The sequence below is a fragment of the Aulonocara sp. 'chitande type north' Nkhata Bay genome, linkage group LG4 (genome assembly GCF_057382095.1).
Source record: "Aulonocara sp. 'chitande type north' Nkhata Bay isolate Kocher_YH1m ecotype deep benthic linkage group LG4, A_spYH_male_GT1.1, whole genome shotgun sequence".
Lineage (NCBI taxonomy): Eukaryota > Metazoa > Chordata > Actinopteri > Cichliformes > Cichlidae > Aulonocara > Aulonocara sp. 'chitande type north' Nkhata Bay.
The window spans coordinates 5,647,828-5,661,693 of record NC_141347.1 but is presented as its reverse complement, the minus strand read 5'-3'; the positions used below and the strand labels follow the sequence as shown (position 1 = coordinate 5,661,693).

At 44.2% G+C, this 13,866-nt stretch overlaps 1 protein-coding gene across 6 annotated transcripts in view; it reads right to left on the bottom strand.

Annotated features, from left to right (window-relative positions):
- Window positions 1-13,866, bottom strand: part of LOC147331832 (syntaxin-binding protein 4) — a 60,236-nt gene that overhangs the window by 24,117 nt on the left and 22,253 nt on the right. For all 6 annotated transcript variants that reach the window (XM_086288117.1, XM_086288118.1, XM_086288113.1 and 3 more), the window contains 2 exons: window positions 3,242-3,321; window positions 625-748 (listed from right to left, as the gene is read on the bottom strand). In XM_086288117.1, the coding sequence (XP_086144243.1) occupies window positions 625-748; window positions 3,242-3,321 (204 nt within the window). The remainder of the gene's footprint in view (window positions 1-624; window positions 749-3,241; window positions 3,322-13,866) is intronic.

The following is a 13,866-nucleotide window of genomic DNA, read 5'->3' as shown; positions in this document are numbered from 1 at the left end:
CTTTGGACAGATGAAACCAGGATGAACTCTGATCACAACGTTTGAAGGAGAACAGAAAGGAGAACGTGATCCAAAGAACATGTGTCCATCATGGCAGAGGCAGTTAGAGCATTGGTATACATCAGAGTCAAAGCTTTGTTGTCAAAAACCATACGTTACACATCATACACAGGAATTTGAACTCAGACAGACTGAGACTGATCACAGATAAGTGCAATTCATCTGCAATGTGTCTCTTTGCAGTAGGGGCTACTCAGATCAGCTGGTTATATTCTGGGTTTATCCCTACATAAACCAGCAGCTCTGTCATGATCTGTGGAAGAGTTTTGTCATTTCTGTCTCCAGTCACAGCTTTCCTTGTGTGAATGGAGCCTAAACAATCTGGAAAAAGTCCTGCAGCTTCCCAAAACACAGATAAGATTTTCTTTTTATTTTCTTGTTTCATTATTATGATGTTCTGACTTTAATTACATTAGCCCTGCTGACATCTTCCCTTAATGAAAAGTGGTTCACTTTCAACCACTTTGTTCATCCCAACCTAACCAACCAGAACTCATTATTTTAGCTCCAAGACTTCTTGATGGTCGGGTTGACAGTGAGCCTGTATTAAATATGAACTCTTACCTGAGGGAGCGCAGCATGGGCCCACTGTTGTTGTACATACTCTGAGAGCCTGCTGGGCTCAACAGCAAAGGACTCTGGGAGCGTGACGAGGAACCGGATGATGTGCTATCCAGGTAGCGACCTCCTTTGGATTTGAAAAACAAACAAACAAAAATTACATGAGAGAGATAACCCAGATTACAGTTATTTTAGGAAAGGGCAGTTAGCAGTCCAGACTTTCAGCTGCTCCCTTTAGCACACAGCAGATCATCTGCCTCCATCTCACCCTATCCCAGCATCCTCCTCTGTCACACCGGCCCTCGGGATATCCTCCTTCACTACATGCATGAGTCTGTGAGGTCTTCCTCTTTTCCTCCTGCCTAGCAGCTTCATCTTCAGCTTCCTTTGTCCGATATATCCACTCTCCCTCCTCTGCTTGTTTCCAAAACCATCCCAAACCCCTGAACTCACTTCCACCCACTCCACCTCACTGCCTGTTGCTTTGGATGCTTGATCCCTGTATTTAAACTCACTACCTTTGCACCTTCATGGTGACCTTTCCACCCATCTCCCTCCATACTCCAGTATTCTGTCTGGCTTGTACAGACTTTCATTAGTCCAGTCTCCAGAGCATACCTCCACCTCTTAAGGCTCTCTTCCACCTGCTCTCTACTCTCAATTTTCTCTGCAAAAATCAGGATCACGTCTTAGTCAGTTTGCTCTTTTTAAATTAATTTCCATAAAAGTTGTCTCGTAGTATGTCTTCATTAAATTGCCCCATTTTGCATTTTTTCCTTTTAGAACATTATTTCTACTTGAGTCGCTCTTAATTCCTATAAATATTTAACACGAGCAAACTGGTCTCATACTACGCATATAACAAAGTGTTCCCTGTTTTTAGAACGTTATTTTTCTTCTAGTTTGTACTTGAACCCTAGCTTAAAGACCTCAGTGCAATGTTTTAGCATCAGTGAGGGCTGTTTAGATTAGCACACCAGACACCTCACAATCAAATTTCTCCTCATAAACAAGTGTTTTTACACCAAGCGAGGAGTGGTCCATGCAGCCTACAGCAGCAAAGCCAACAGCATGGACCAGCTCATCACTGCTGTTAGTGAGGATCTTTTTCTCGCTGTTCTTGTGTCTCTAGAGAGACTTTCAGGCTCTTGCAGTATATTCCTGTGAACCATCCATACTAACAATTCTTAATGCAAACCACATTATAGTGCTATCTCTCTTTATTCTGGAGCTGAAGCCTGATGTGTCAGCAGCACTGCTCACATGCTGGAGCTCTGTTTAACAGCTCTGCAGCAGCTGGCTGCCTCCTCTCCAAGTCAAACAGATGTTGGTAAATGTGCACTTGTCGTAAGGCATTTTAAGGTCGACTTACTCCTTCCTGCCTATAGGCAGAGTACTCTGACTAAAATAGAACGGTTGTTTTCTATTTTCGTTTTCAAATGTTAAAGGTCATGTTGGTCTTTGCTTTAGAAATTGGACAACAGTTTGAAGAATATCTGAAAGTATACTTTTTAAACACAAACTGATCAGGAAAATAATACCAAATAATAATAAAATAATATTTGCATAATCAATAGAGTGAGACATGACTTTCTCATGGACTTTAAGGCCATTTTCCACTGTTTCCATGGTGTGACTGCTAACCAGGCTCCCTAAGAAACGGACAGCACTGTTGAAAAGCTGCATGTTAATCCAAACCACAACCACCAAACACCATCAAGTCATTGGTTCAGGTATGTGGATGACACCAGGGTGAAAATTGAATCTCAGGACTTACCACAATTTACTAGATCACATCATCTCAGTGGACCGACACATCAAATTCACCAGGGAGGATATGAAAAGTGGCAGGTTAGCCTTCTTAGACTGCAAGATTTCCATCAGTAATGGGGGACATCTAAAAGCTGATGTGTACCGTAAACCTACACATACGGACGCTACAACACAGAGCAAACACCATCCCCACTGACACAGCAGCCAGGGAGGCAGAAGAACATCAAGAAGGCCCTGAGTAAATGTGGTTATCCCAGCTGGACTTTTGTCAAAGCTGGGAAGGCTCCTAAAGAAAGCTCCAGCCGATCCAGGAGAGAAGGACAACCGCTGCCCAAGCGAAAACCTGTAGTGAGCCTGTATGTGTCAGGAGTATTGCAGCAGTTGATTTTCTCTAAAAGATGCATCTCTGTGGCTTTTAAACCCCAAAGCATGCAGCAGTAAAAATCAGTCCACCCGGCACAAACAGAGTATGGTGTTCCTAGGGAGCATGGAAACAAATGGCCTTAATGAAAAAAGTCCATCAGAAAGTGACTTCTCAGTCTATTGATTATTGTTACCTAATGACTGAGCTTTCTGACAGAGACATAACAGAGAAAAGCTGTTTTGTCTCTGTCAGGAAGGCAGTTTGATCTACTGCAAAGACTGTACCGTGTTGTCTTCATCCAAAGCAGAGGGGCAGAGAAAAACATGCTTCTCTACATGCAAACACATTATTACAGCAATACTGTGTCACGTGCATGACAAAAACACTTTGTTCTAATGCAAATGCAGCAACAGCTTTCTATTAAGAAAGAAATGAAAATGAAAGTGGAAATCACCAAGCAGAGCTAAGCAGAAACATCCCTACCTTGCTGGATCGGAGAGTTCCGTGTTGATCCAGTGCTGCCATTAGATCCATATTTCTCTAGCAGATCAGCAAATTCTCTCCTTTTCAAGAGAAACAGATGTTGAGACATGACAGGATGACTGCATGTTACATGTTAAAGCCAATGATGTTGTAATGATTTGTGTAGACCTGGACAGCTTTGCTTTGGGAAGTGATATAGGTACATATAAGCTCTTTTAAGTCATATACTCCAGGAAAATCACAACATGTCAGAAACAATTCAAATGAATGGCAGGCAATCATTCTGCTGAGTACTTTTTGCAGCCCTTCTTTATACCCAAAAACATCAGGACACTGTGTAAAACGTAAATGTAAAACAGAATGTGATTATTTTTAGGCTTCATCAATACATATTTTATCAAAACATAAACATATCATATTTCCATTGAGAGGTTTTTATATTTCATGAACAATATGAGCACATACTAAATTTGAAGGCAACAAAACAACAAAGTTAGGTCAGGGTCACGAAATGCTGGACAACTCAAAAGAAACAGCTGCAGCTAATCATGTTAACTGGTAACAGGTCAGCAGCATCATTGTGTAAAGAACAATAGAACAATTTTAGAATAAGATTGCTTTAATGACACGTCACAGTTATATTAGTTAACCACAACTAAACTAAAAAACTAAAACTAGGTATGAAAAACAAAAATGAAGGCCTTCATATTTGAATACTGCAGCTATTAGAACAGCATTGCTTCTGAACTGGCCTCCCTGCAGTCCAGACCTTTCACCACCTGAGAACATTTAGAGCCTTATGAAATGAAAAAGACAAAGAGAAGAGCTGGGACTGTTGAGAATCCTCCTTAGCTCACAGACCATTATGGAAGCAGGGATGCTACACAGTAGTGATGTTCGATTCGTGAACGAATCGTTCAATACTCGAGAATCACTTTACTGACTCGTGAATCATGATTCACAAGCCCAACTGACTCACTGACTCATCCCTGTTGCTGTTAGCAAACTAATTCCATTAGTAGAAATATATCTAGCTTATAATTAAAATTGTGGGGGGAAAAACAACAGCCAGTTTCGTAACAAAAGCATTTCTGCTCTGAACTGGAAGAAAAAACCCTGAGTAGAAGCTCACATCAAGAAAATAGCTCCTCGGTTCAGAGTAGCATCGCGCTGCTAACATGCTAACAACACATTTGAGCTACTCACCCCCTCCCTTCCTGTGCTGAATCATAGAGCGAACGAATCACTCAGGACTCACTCACCCCCTCCCTCCTGGCTCACAGCTTCTTCTTCTTCTTGGTTGGCAACCAATGTTAAGGGGCATTACCGCCCCCTGGCTCACAGCTCAGTGGACATTTAGATGAGAAAATATATATTTGACACACTTAAGGAAAATACTAATAAAATACAAATAAACAAAATAAAGGTTTATTAAGCAATTCTGTGTCTCTGCATGTGCGTGCGTCTGCGCGTGTGTCTGCATGTGCGTGTATCTCTGCATGTGCGTGCGTCTGCGTGTGCGTCTGTCTCTGCATGTGCGTGTATCTCTGCATGTACGTGTGTCTCTGCATGTACGTGTATCTCTGCATGTGCGTGCGTCTGCGCGTCTCTGCATGTACGTGTGTCACTGCATGTGCGTGTATCTCTGCATGTGCGTGTGTCTCTGCATGTACGTGTATCTCTGCATGTGTGTGCGTCTGTGCGTGTGTCTCTGCATGTACGTGTATCTCTGCATGTACGTGTGTCTCTGCATGTACGTGTATCTCTGCATGTGCGTGCGTCTGCGCGTGTGTCTCTGCATGTGCGTGCGTCACTGCATGTGCGTGTACCTCTGCATGTGCGTGTGTCTCTGCATGTACGTGTATCTCTGCATGTGTGTGCGTCTGCGCGTGTGTCTCTGCATGTGCGTGCGTCTGCGTCTGCGTGTATCTCTGCATGTGCGTGTATCTCTGCATGTGCGTGCGTCTGCGCGTGTGTCTGCATGTGCGTGTATCTCTGCATGTGCGTGTATCTCTGCATGTACGTGTGTCTCTGCATGTACGTGTGTCTCTGCATGTACGTGTATCTCTGCATGTGCGTGCGTCTGCGCGTGTCTCTGCATGTACGTGTGTCTCTGCATGTGCGTGTATCTCTGCATGTGCGTGTATCTCTGCATGTACGTGTATCTCTGCATGTACGTGTGTCACTGCATGTGCGTGTATCTCTGCATGTACGTGTATCTCTGCATGTATGTGTGTCTCTGCATGTGCGTGTATCTCTGCATGTACGTGTGTCTCTGCATGTACGTGTGTCTCTGCATGTGCGTGTATCTCTGCATGTACGTGTGTCTCTGCATGTGCGTGTATCTCTGCATGTGCGTGTATCTCTGCATGTACGTGTGTCTCTGCATGTATGTGTGTCTCTGCATGTACGTGTATCTCTGCATGTGCGTGTATCTCTGCATGTACGTGTGTCTCTGCATGTACGTGTATCTCTGCATGTGCGTGTATCTCTGCATGTGCGTGCGTCTGTGCGTGTGTCTCTGCATGTACGTGTGTCTCTGCATGTACGTGTGTCTCTGCATGTGCGTGTATCTCTGCATGTGCGTGCGTCTGCGTCTGTGCGCGTGTCTCTGCATGTACGTGTATCTCTGCATGTATGTGTGTCTCTGCATGTACGTGTATCTCTGCATGTGCGTGTATCTCTGCATGTACGTGTGTCTCTGTATGTACGTGTGTCTCTGCATGTACGTGTGTCTCTGCATGTGCGTGTATCTCTGCATGTGCGTGCGTCTGCGTGTGCGCGTGTGTCTCTGCATGTGTGTGTCTCTGCATGTACGTGTGTCTCTGCATGTACGTGTGTCTCTGCATGTACGTGTATCTCTGCATGTGCGTGCGTCTGCGCGTGTGTCTCTGCATGTACGTGTATCTCTGCATGTACGTGTATCTCTGCATGTGCGTGTATCTCTGCATGTACGTGTGTCTCTGCATGTACGTGTGTCTCTGCATGTGCGTGTATCTCTGCATGTGCGTGCGTCTGCGTGTGCGCGTGTGTCTCTGCATGTGTGTGCGTCTGTACGTGTGTCTCTGCATGTGTGTGCGTCTGCGCGTGTGTCTCTGCATGTACGTGTGTCTCTGCATGTACGTGTATCTCTGCATGTGCGTGTGTCTCTGCATGTACGTGTATCTCTGCATGTGCGTGTGTCTCTGCATGTACGTGTATCTCTGCATGTGTGTGCGTCTGTGCGTGTGTCTCTGCATGTACGTGTGTCTCTGCATGTACGTGTGTCTCTGCATGTGCGTGTATCTCTGCATGTGCGTGCGTCTGCGTGTGCGTCTGCGCGTGTGTCTCTGCATGTACGTGTGTCTCTGCATGTACGTGTATCTCTGCATGTGCGTGTGTCTCTGCATGTACGTGTATCTCTGCATGTGCGTGCGTCTGCGTGTGCGTCTGCGCGTGTGTCTCTGCATGTACGTGTGTCTCTGCATGTACGTGTATCTCTGCATGTGCGTGCGTCTGCGTGTGCGTCTGCGCGTGTGTCTCTGCATGTACGTGTGTCTCTGCATGTACGTGTATCTCTGCATGTGCGTGTGTCTCTGCATGTACGTGTATCTCTGCATGTGTGTGCGTCTGTGCGTGTGTCTCTGCATGTACGTGTGTCTCTGCATGTACGTGTATCTCTGCATGTACGTGTGTCTCTGCATGTGCGTGTATCTCTGCATGTGCGTGCGTCTGCGTGTGCGTCTGCGCGTGTGTCTCTGCATGTACGTGTGTCTCTGCATGTACGTGTATCTCTGCATGTGTGTGCGTCTGCACGTGTGTCTCTGCATGTACGTGTGTCTCTGCATGTACGTGTGTCTGCGTGTGCGTGTGTCTCTGCATGTACGTGTATCTCTGCATGTGTGTGCGTCTGCACGTGTGTCTCTGCATGTACGCGTGTCTCTGCATGTACGTGTATCTCTGCATGTGTGTGCGTCTGTGCGTGTGTCTCTGCATGTACGTGTGTCTCTGCATGTGTGTGCGTCTGCACGTGTGTCTCTGCATGTACGTGTGTCTCTGCATGTACGTGTGTCTCTGCATGTGCGTGTATCTCTGCATGTGTGTGCGTCTGTGCGTGTGTCTCTGCATGTACGTGTGTCTCTGCATGTACGTGTGTCTCTGCATGTACGTGTGTCTCTGCATGTACGTGTGTCTCTGCATGTACGTGTGAGTGCGTGCGTGCGTCTTTGTGAGAGAGAGACATATTTAGGCTCAGTCACCTTCAGCTGGCTGTTGTTGTGATCTCAGAGTCATGGATTGAACTGAACTTTGGGTTAGTTTGTGTTGCCGTCTGTTCTCTTTCACTAAAACGTGAAAACGTGTTTACAGAATGCTTCTCACAAAGCACAATGCTGCAGATGAAAAGGCTTAACTTATCAATAAGTGTTTTTCCTTTTAACTGTAATTTGCTGACGGTAAGCAAACAGCACATGCTGGGACACATCTGGGTTGTATTTGTGTCGGGGTGGGGGTGTAGACAGATATAAAGATAGAGACGAATAATCCCGACTCCCAGTCCCCAGCACTACTGCTGTCTGCCCGCCAGCTCCTCTGGGCTGCAGGGTAGTTAAAGCACACAGTGCAGATTAACATACAATGCTCATCATCCAAAGCATCGTCTCCGTTAAGCTCTCCCCCTCCCCGACTCTGCTGTCACATCCTCTGCGCAGAACACAAAGAGATGGAGAAGGGAGGATAGAGTGGCTCAGGCAACCTCACTGCTGACACAGCTTGGCCTCAGAGAAATAGGTACTACACTACACACAACATTGTAATTCTACATATCCACCCTGTATATGAGGACTCTGCCAGTGATGACTTCAGTCTGGCATGTATCTTCTCCAACAGCCGAGGTATAAATCCCAACTGTCACGCTGTCTTCACTGAACACGCAGAATATTGCATTTTTAAGTAAAGCTCATGGCTGACACTAGTGTGCAAAGTCTCGCTGTTTAAATATGCAAATCCTCTACTACCTTTGTCACGGATCACGTTGTGTGCAGTGGATTTGAAGGGAAGACAAGGCCAATGCTGACAGCTGGCACTGACCTTGTTTTCACTCAGACTGGCCATAGTCAGATTAGAAAGCTGGTTCAACACTAATACTACCAGCCAGGAGTAATGCTAGTATGGTACTGTCAGCACAGTTCAGGCATCATGTGTTCCACTCATTTTGAGCTTGTTATTCACGAGTTGTTTGAGTGGAGCTGGTGTGTTAAAGAAAAGGAATAAAAATGGATCCATCTTTTTTGGTGCTAGTTTGCTTTGCACATGTACCCCCCCCAAAACAAAAACAAACAGGCCAGAAAACACTGCTGTTCAGGCTGCAACTGGAACACCCACAATTTCTTTTAGTTCAATGTCATCAAAAACTGTTTTTAGTCCATTAGATCTGACCCAAATTGAGCCCAAGACGAACGCCTTTTTTGGACATGTATCCCTAATGTAACCATAACTCTGTGACAACACTGGCAGATGCCTCAATAGTGAGACATGAAACCCACTCAAAGAAAGTTGTTCGTTGCTTCTACACCTAAAATTCATTTGGTGTCATTTGGTAGTGGTTGAGTTTGCTTCAAGATGCTGTGTGATTTCACTGATTTCTATAACGGATTCAATTCTGATTCACAAGGTCTCAATTTAATTCAATTTTCAGTCAGAAAGATTATAATTCTGATCATTTATCAGCACATATCCATATTTTATATCTATGTATAAAAAGAAAGCTGACACTGTGAGACTTTATCAGAGGTGTGAGCATCACAGCGGACAACATCCATCCATCCACCCATCCATCTTTTTCCGGTTTATCCGGGGACGGGTCGCAGGGGCAGCAGCCTAAGCAGAGAAGCCCAGACCTCCCTCTCCCCAGCCACCTCCTCCAGCTCGTCCAGGGGAACACCAAGGCGTTCCCAGGCCAGCCGAGAGATTAAAATCTCTCCAGCGTGTCCTGGGTCTGTCCTGGGGCCTCCTCCCGGTGGGACATGCCCGGAACACCTCACCCAGGAGGCACCCAGGAAGCATCCTTGTCAGATGCGCCTTGAGGCGACTTTTGTTGTGATTTGGCGCTATATAAATAAAATTGAATTGAAATTGAGATGCCCGAACCACCTCAACTGGCTCCTTTCGATGTGGAGGAGCAGCAGCTCTACTCTGAGCCCCTCCCGGATGGCTGAACTTCTCACCAACCACCCACCCAGGCCACAGCGGATGCCTTTGTGTCAAAGTAACTGATCAGACGAGATCGGGCGATCTCAGGGTGCTATGGCTGTGATCTCAGAAGCTAAGCAGCGTTGGGAGAGAAACATGAAGGCGACTTTCCTGGCCTGGCTTTTTTTTAGCAGATAACCTTAAAAATATTCTGCAGTAGAACAAAAACTGAAGAAAAGCATGAACCAACATTTGAACATCACCTGATGCTGCTGAAGTGAAGCAGAGCAAAGTTACAGAGGTTTGATTAGAGACACAGCTAAGAGAGTTGCAACTTGGCATCATTTGTAAAAGTTTATATTTTTTTGGTATTGAACAGCAGAAATGAGACTTTCTTGTCAAAGGTCATTTAAAAAACAAAAAAAACAAAACAGCGGGCGACAACACTGCACACAACAGTAGACTGGTGCAGAATGCAGAAAACAGATTTTTGATGGTAAACTAGTCTTGAAGTACAGAGAGAGCTGTGCAGGAAGTGTGATTTCATTGTGGTGGAAGCAAAACAGTAAGAGAGAATTCATGATGATGGTTTTCAAACGTGAAGCGTAGTTTGATCTTCTTTTGCTGTTGGTTCAGTGAATTTTAGTCGGAGAGTAACGAAACCTGCTGTTAAAGTGAATTGTTAAATGCTGTCATTTTTATGCTTACCATCTCTACATTGTTTCAACTCTGTGATGAAAGGGATTCCTTTGTCCCCCTCCCCAGCCTCTCGAGGTCCCTTCACAAGCACATCCTTGTGAAGGGTTGTTTGATGTTTGGTAAGCTTCCTGCCCTTTTTATGGCTTCACTGTGTGAAGGAATTGAACCATATATTGGGTGTGGGGGAGATTGCCATTTTATGACTAAGGATGTTGTTAGAAACAGTTGGAAGTAGGAACACTGCGGAGGTAAGGAAGGAACACTGCCAGAGGTAAGTGACGGAAGTGACCGGAAAAGGTAAGCGACCCATGTTGTAGGTGACGTCAGACGCCGGAGATTTGGCGGAAAAAAAGCGAATGGTAGCGTAAAATTTAATAAAGTTTCTTTAAGCTTCAGTATTACCAAATAAACTAACCAATTGTCATATAACTAACAACATCTGTCCTATCATCTCTAAACCCTGGAGGACAACGGGGAGAGTTTAGACGCTCTCCAAGATTACATCGACCGGTGCTTCCAAGATTTAGTAATGAAGAAGGCCCAGAGTGCATCTTCTCCGGCCAAAATTGAGACGCCGTCATCGAAGAGATGTCGCCCGGCAGACTCCCCCAGCATAACATCGCCTGCTGGCAAAGACATTGCAGACATCCTGGAGTCAACGCTACGGGAGTCGGTCAAATCTCTCACCAATAACGTGACCCAGTTAAACATAGAAAATAAAAAAATAAAAGAGTCCGTTATCGACCTACAAGCCCGTAGCATGCAAGACAACCTTGTGTTTTCTGGTATTCCAGAATCTGCCGGAGAGGACGGGGAAGCAACGGTGAAAAGCTTCATTAAAACCCACCTGAAGCTGCCAGAGGACACTGTAAAGAACATTGCCTTCGAAAGAGTGCATCGCTTGGGGGCCGTGAGGTGGGAGACCACGTCCAATTGTGGCCAAATTCGGCCAATTCAAACAGAAGGAACAGGTGAAGAGTCGCGGCGGAGCTGAAAGGAACGGACTTCAGCGTGAACGACCAGTTCCCCAAAGAGATCCTGGAACGACGCAAGGTCCTGTTCCCAGTTCGACGTAGCTTCATCCAGAAAGGCTCCCGCGCTGTCATCGCCGTGGACCGGCTCTACGTGGACGGACAGCTCTACCGCGACCCCGGCACCACTCCGTGGTTATATTGACTGCACTCCAGATAAGAACCCGCTACACTCTTTTCTTATTCATTCACACTCTCTCCTTTAACATGGGTTTAACCTAGTAATATCAGTATGATGTCATAGCAGATATAACATCGTCACCCTCCGTCATTGCTTTAATTGGAATGTTTCCGTTTCTTTTCTTTTTTTTGTTAACGCTCACCGTTCTCGTGTTTTTTTTTTCCTTTCTCTTTTCTTTCACTGCTGTGATCACCTACTTCCCCACTCACCTACAAACAACACCCTCTATTTCTGCATATTCACACACCACGATCACGCAAACACATGCGCTCAACGGCAGCACATTTACACCAGCCTCACAGCGCACACAGACTTATAGGACACACACGCAAGCCACGCTTGTTCATATTAGTGAATATTCACACACATAGTCAGACTTATGGAGCCTTTCACCACACATTTTTCTTTCTCTTTCTATTTACAAACAAGGGATGTTTCCACATTCTCTCCACCTGTCTAAACGAAACACCCAGCGTACACACACAATTATGGGAACACTAAGGTTTGTCACATGGAATGTAAATGGAGCTGGCAACAGAGGAAAGAGGTTAAAGATATTTTACCAGCTTAAAAAACTACAGGCAGATGTTGTTTTATTACAAGAAACTCACAGACCTGTCACAGGTTTAAACGAACTTAAAACACCTGAGTTTCCTAACGTGTTTGCAGCCTGTTATAATTCTAGACAAAGGGGAGTAGCAATTTTAATACATAAAAATGTTAATTTTACAGTACTCGATACAGTCATAGATCCAGAGGGCAGAATCCTTATTATTAAATTATCAATATTTAACAAAAAGCTATGTATTATAAGTATATATGGTCCAAATGTTGATGATCCCTCATTCTTTCACGGTTTTTTCAGTGCACTCTCTGAACACTTAGATGGCACACTTGTTCTTGGAGGTGACCTCAACCTTGGACTAAATGAAGACATGGATAGGCTCAATACAGCGGGAACTCAGCGTAACTGGCAGTCCACAAATATAATCAAACAGTATATGAGCGACTTTGGTCTTTGCGATGCATGGCGCTCCCTTCACCCCACCAGTAAGGAATATTCTTTCTTCTCACATGTCCATCACTCTTACTCTCGTCTGGATTATTTTTTGGTCAGCAGCTCACTGCTGAGTGACATTTCAGACACTGAGATTCACCCTATAGCTGTCAGCGATCATGCTCCTGTATCTTTAACACTAATACATAAGAAGAACGCTACACCAAGTAAAAACTGAAGATTCAATACATTGCTGCTCAAAGATGAAGACTTTATCAAATATTTTAAAAAAGAGTGGACTTCATATTTAGACTTTAATGACACTCCCGAAACATCAGCTTCTGTTCTATGGGAGGCAGGGAAAGCTGTGATGAGAGGTAAAATAATTTATTTCTCATCACACAAAAAGAAAGAAGAAAACAAAAATATTCAGGAACTAGAAAAAAACATCAAATCCTTAGAAGAAACCTACGCGTGCGACCAAGAATAAAGAAATAATGAACAAAATACGCAAAACAAAACTAGAATTAAATTAAATTATTAATAAAAAACACAATTCCTAGTACAAAGACTTCGCTTGCAGAATTTTGAGCACAGTAACAAATCAGGTCGATTGCTAGCTAACCAGTTAAAAATAAATAAAGAAAAAAACTATATTGGGTGTTCAAGATTTATCAGGAAACACAATATATGACCCTGGAAGAATAAACAACATTTTTAGGGATTTCTATGAAACTCTATATTCACCACAAATAAACCCATCTAAAAATGAAATTGATCAGTTTTTTGACAACGTAATTCTTCCAAAATTACTAGACAGTCAAGCAATGGCACTGGATTCGCCACTGACATCGGGTGAACTCCAGGAAGCCCTGATAAGTATGCCCAATAATAAGGCTCCAGGTCCAGACGGCTTTCCTGCAGAATTCTACAAAGAATTCTGGACAATTCTGGCACCAGTATTCCACGGAATGTTGCAGGAAATCAAGGGAAATGGCAGACTACCACCAAATATGAATTCTGCCAACATTAGTCTCCTGATAAAACCAGGCAAAGACCCTTTATTTCCCTCAAGCTATCGTCCAATATCCCTTATAAATGTAGACCTCAAAATAATCTGCAAAGCTCTCTCAAAAAGATTAGAGAAAATAAACCCCCTCTTAATTCATCCTGACCAAACTGGTTTCATAAAAGGTAGGCACTCATCAACAAACGCATGTAGATTACTTAATTTAATAGACTACTCATACAGTAAAAACATTGAAACCACAATATTATCTCTAGACGCAGAAAAAGCATTTGACAGAGTTAACTGGAAATTTTTATTTGCAACTTTAAACAAATTTGGTTTTGGAACCTCTTTCATTAACTGGTTAAAAATATTATATAATTCCCCAACAGCTTGTGTCAGAACAAATGACCAGACATCCTCCAGCTTCTGTCTCCTGAGGGGCACCAGGCAGGGACGCCCACTCTCCCCTTCACTGTTTGCAATTTTTATTGAACCACTAGCAGCAGCAATTAGACGGAATTCAGTAATTAAGGGCAT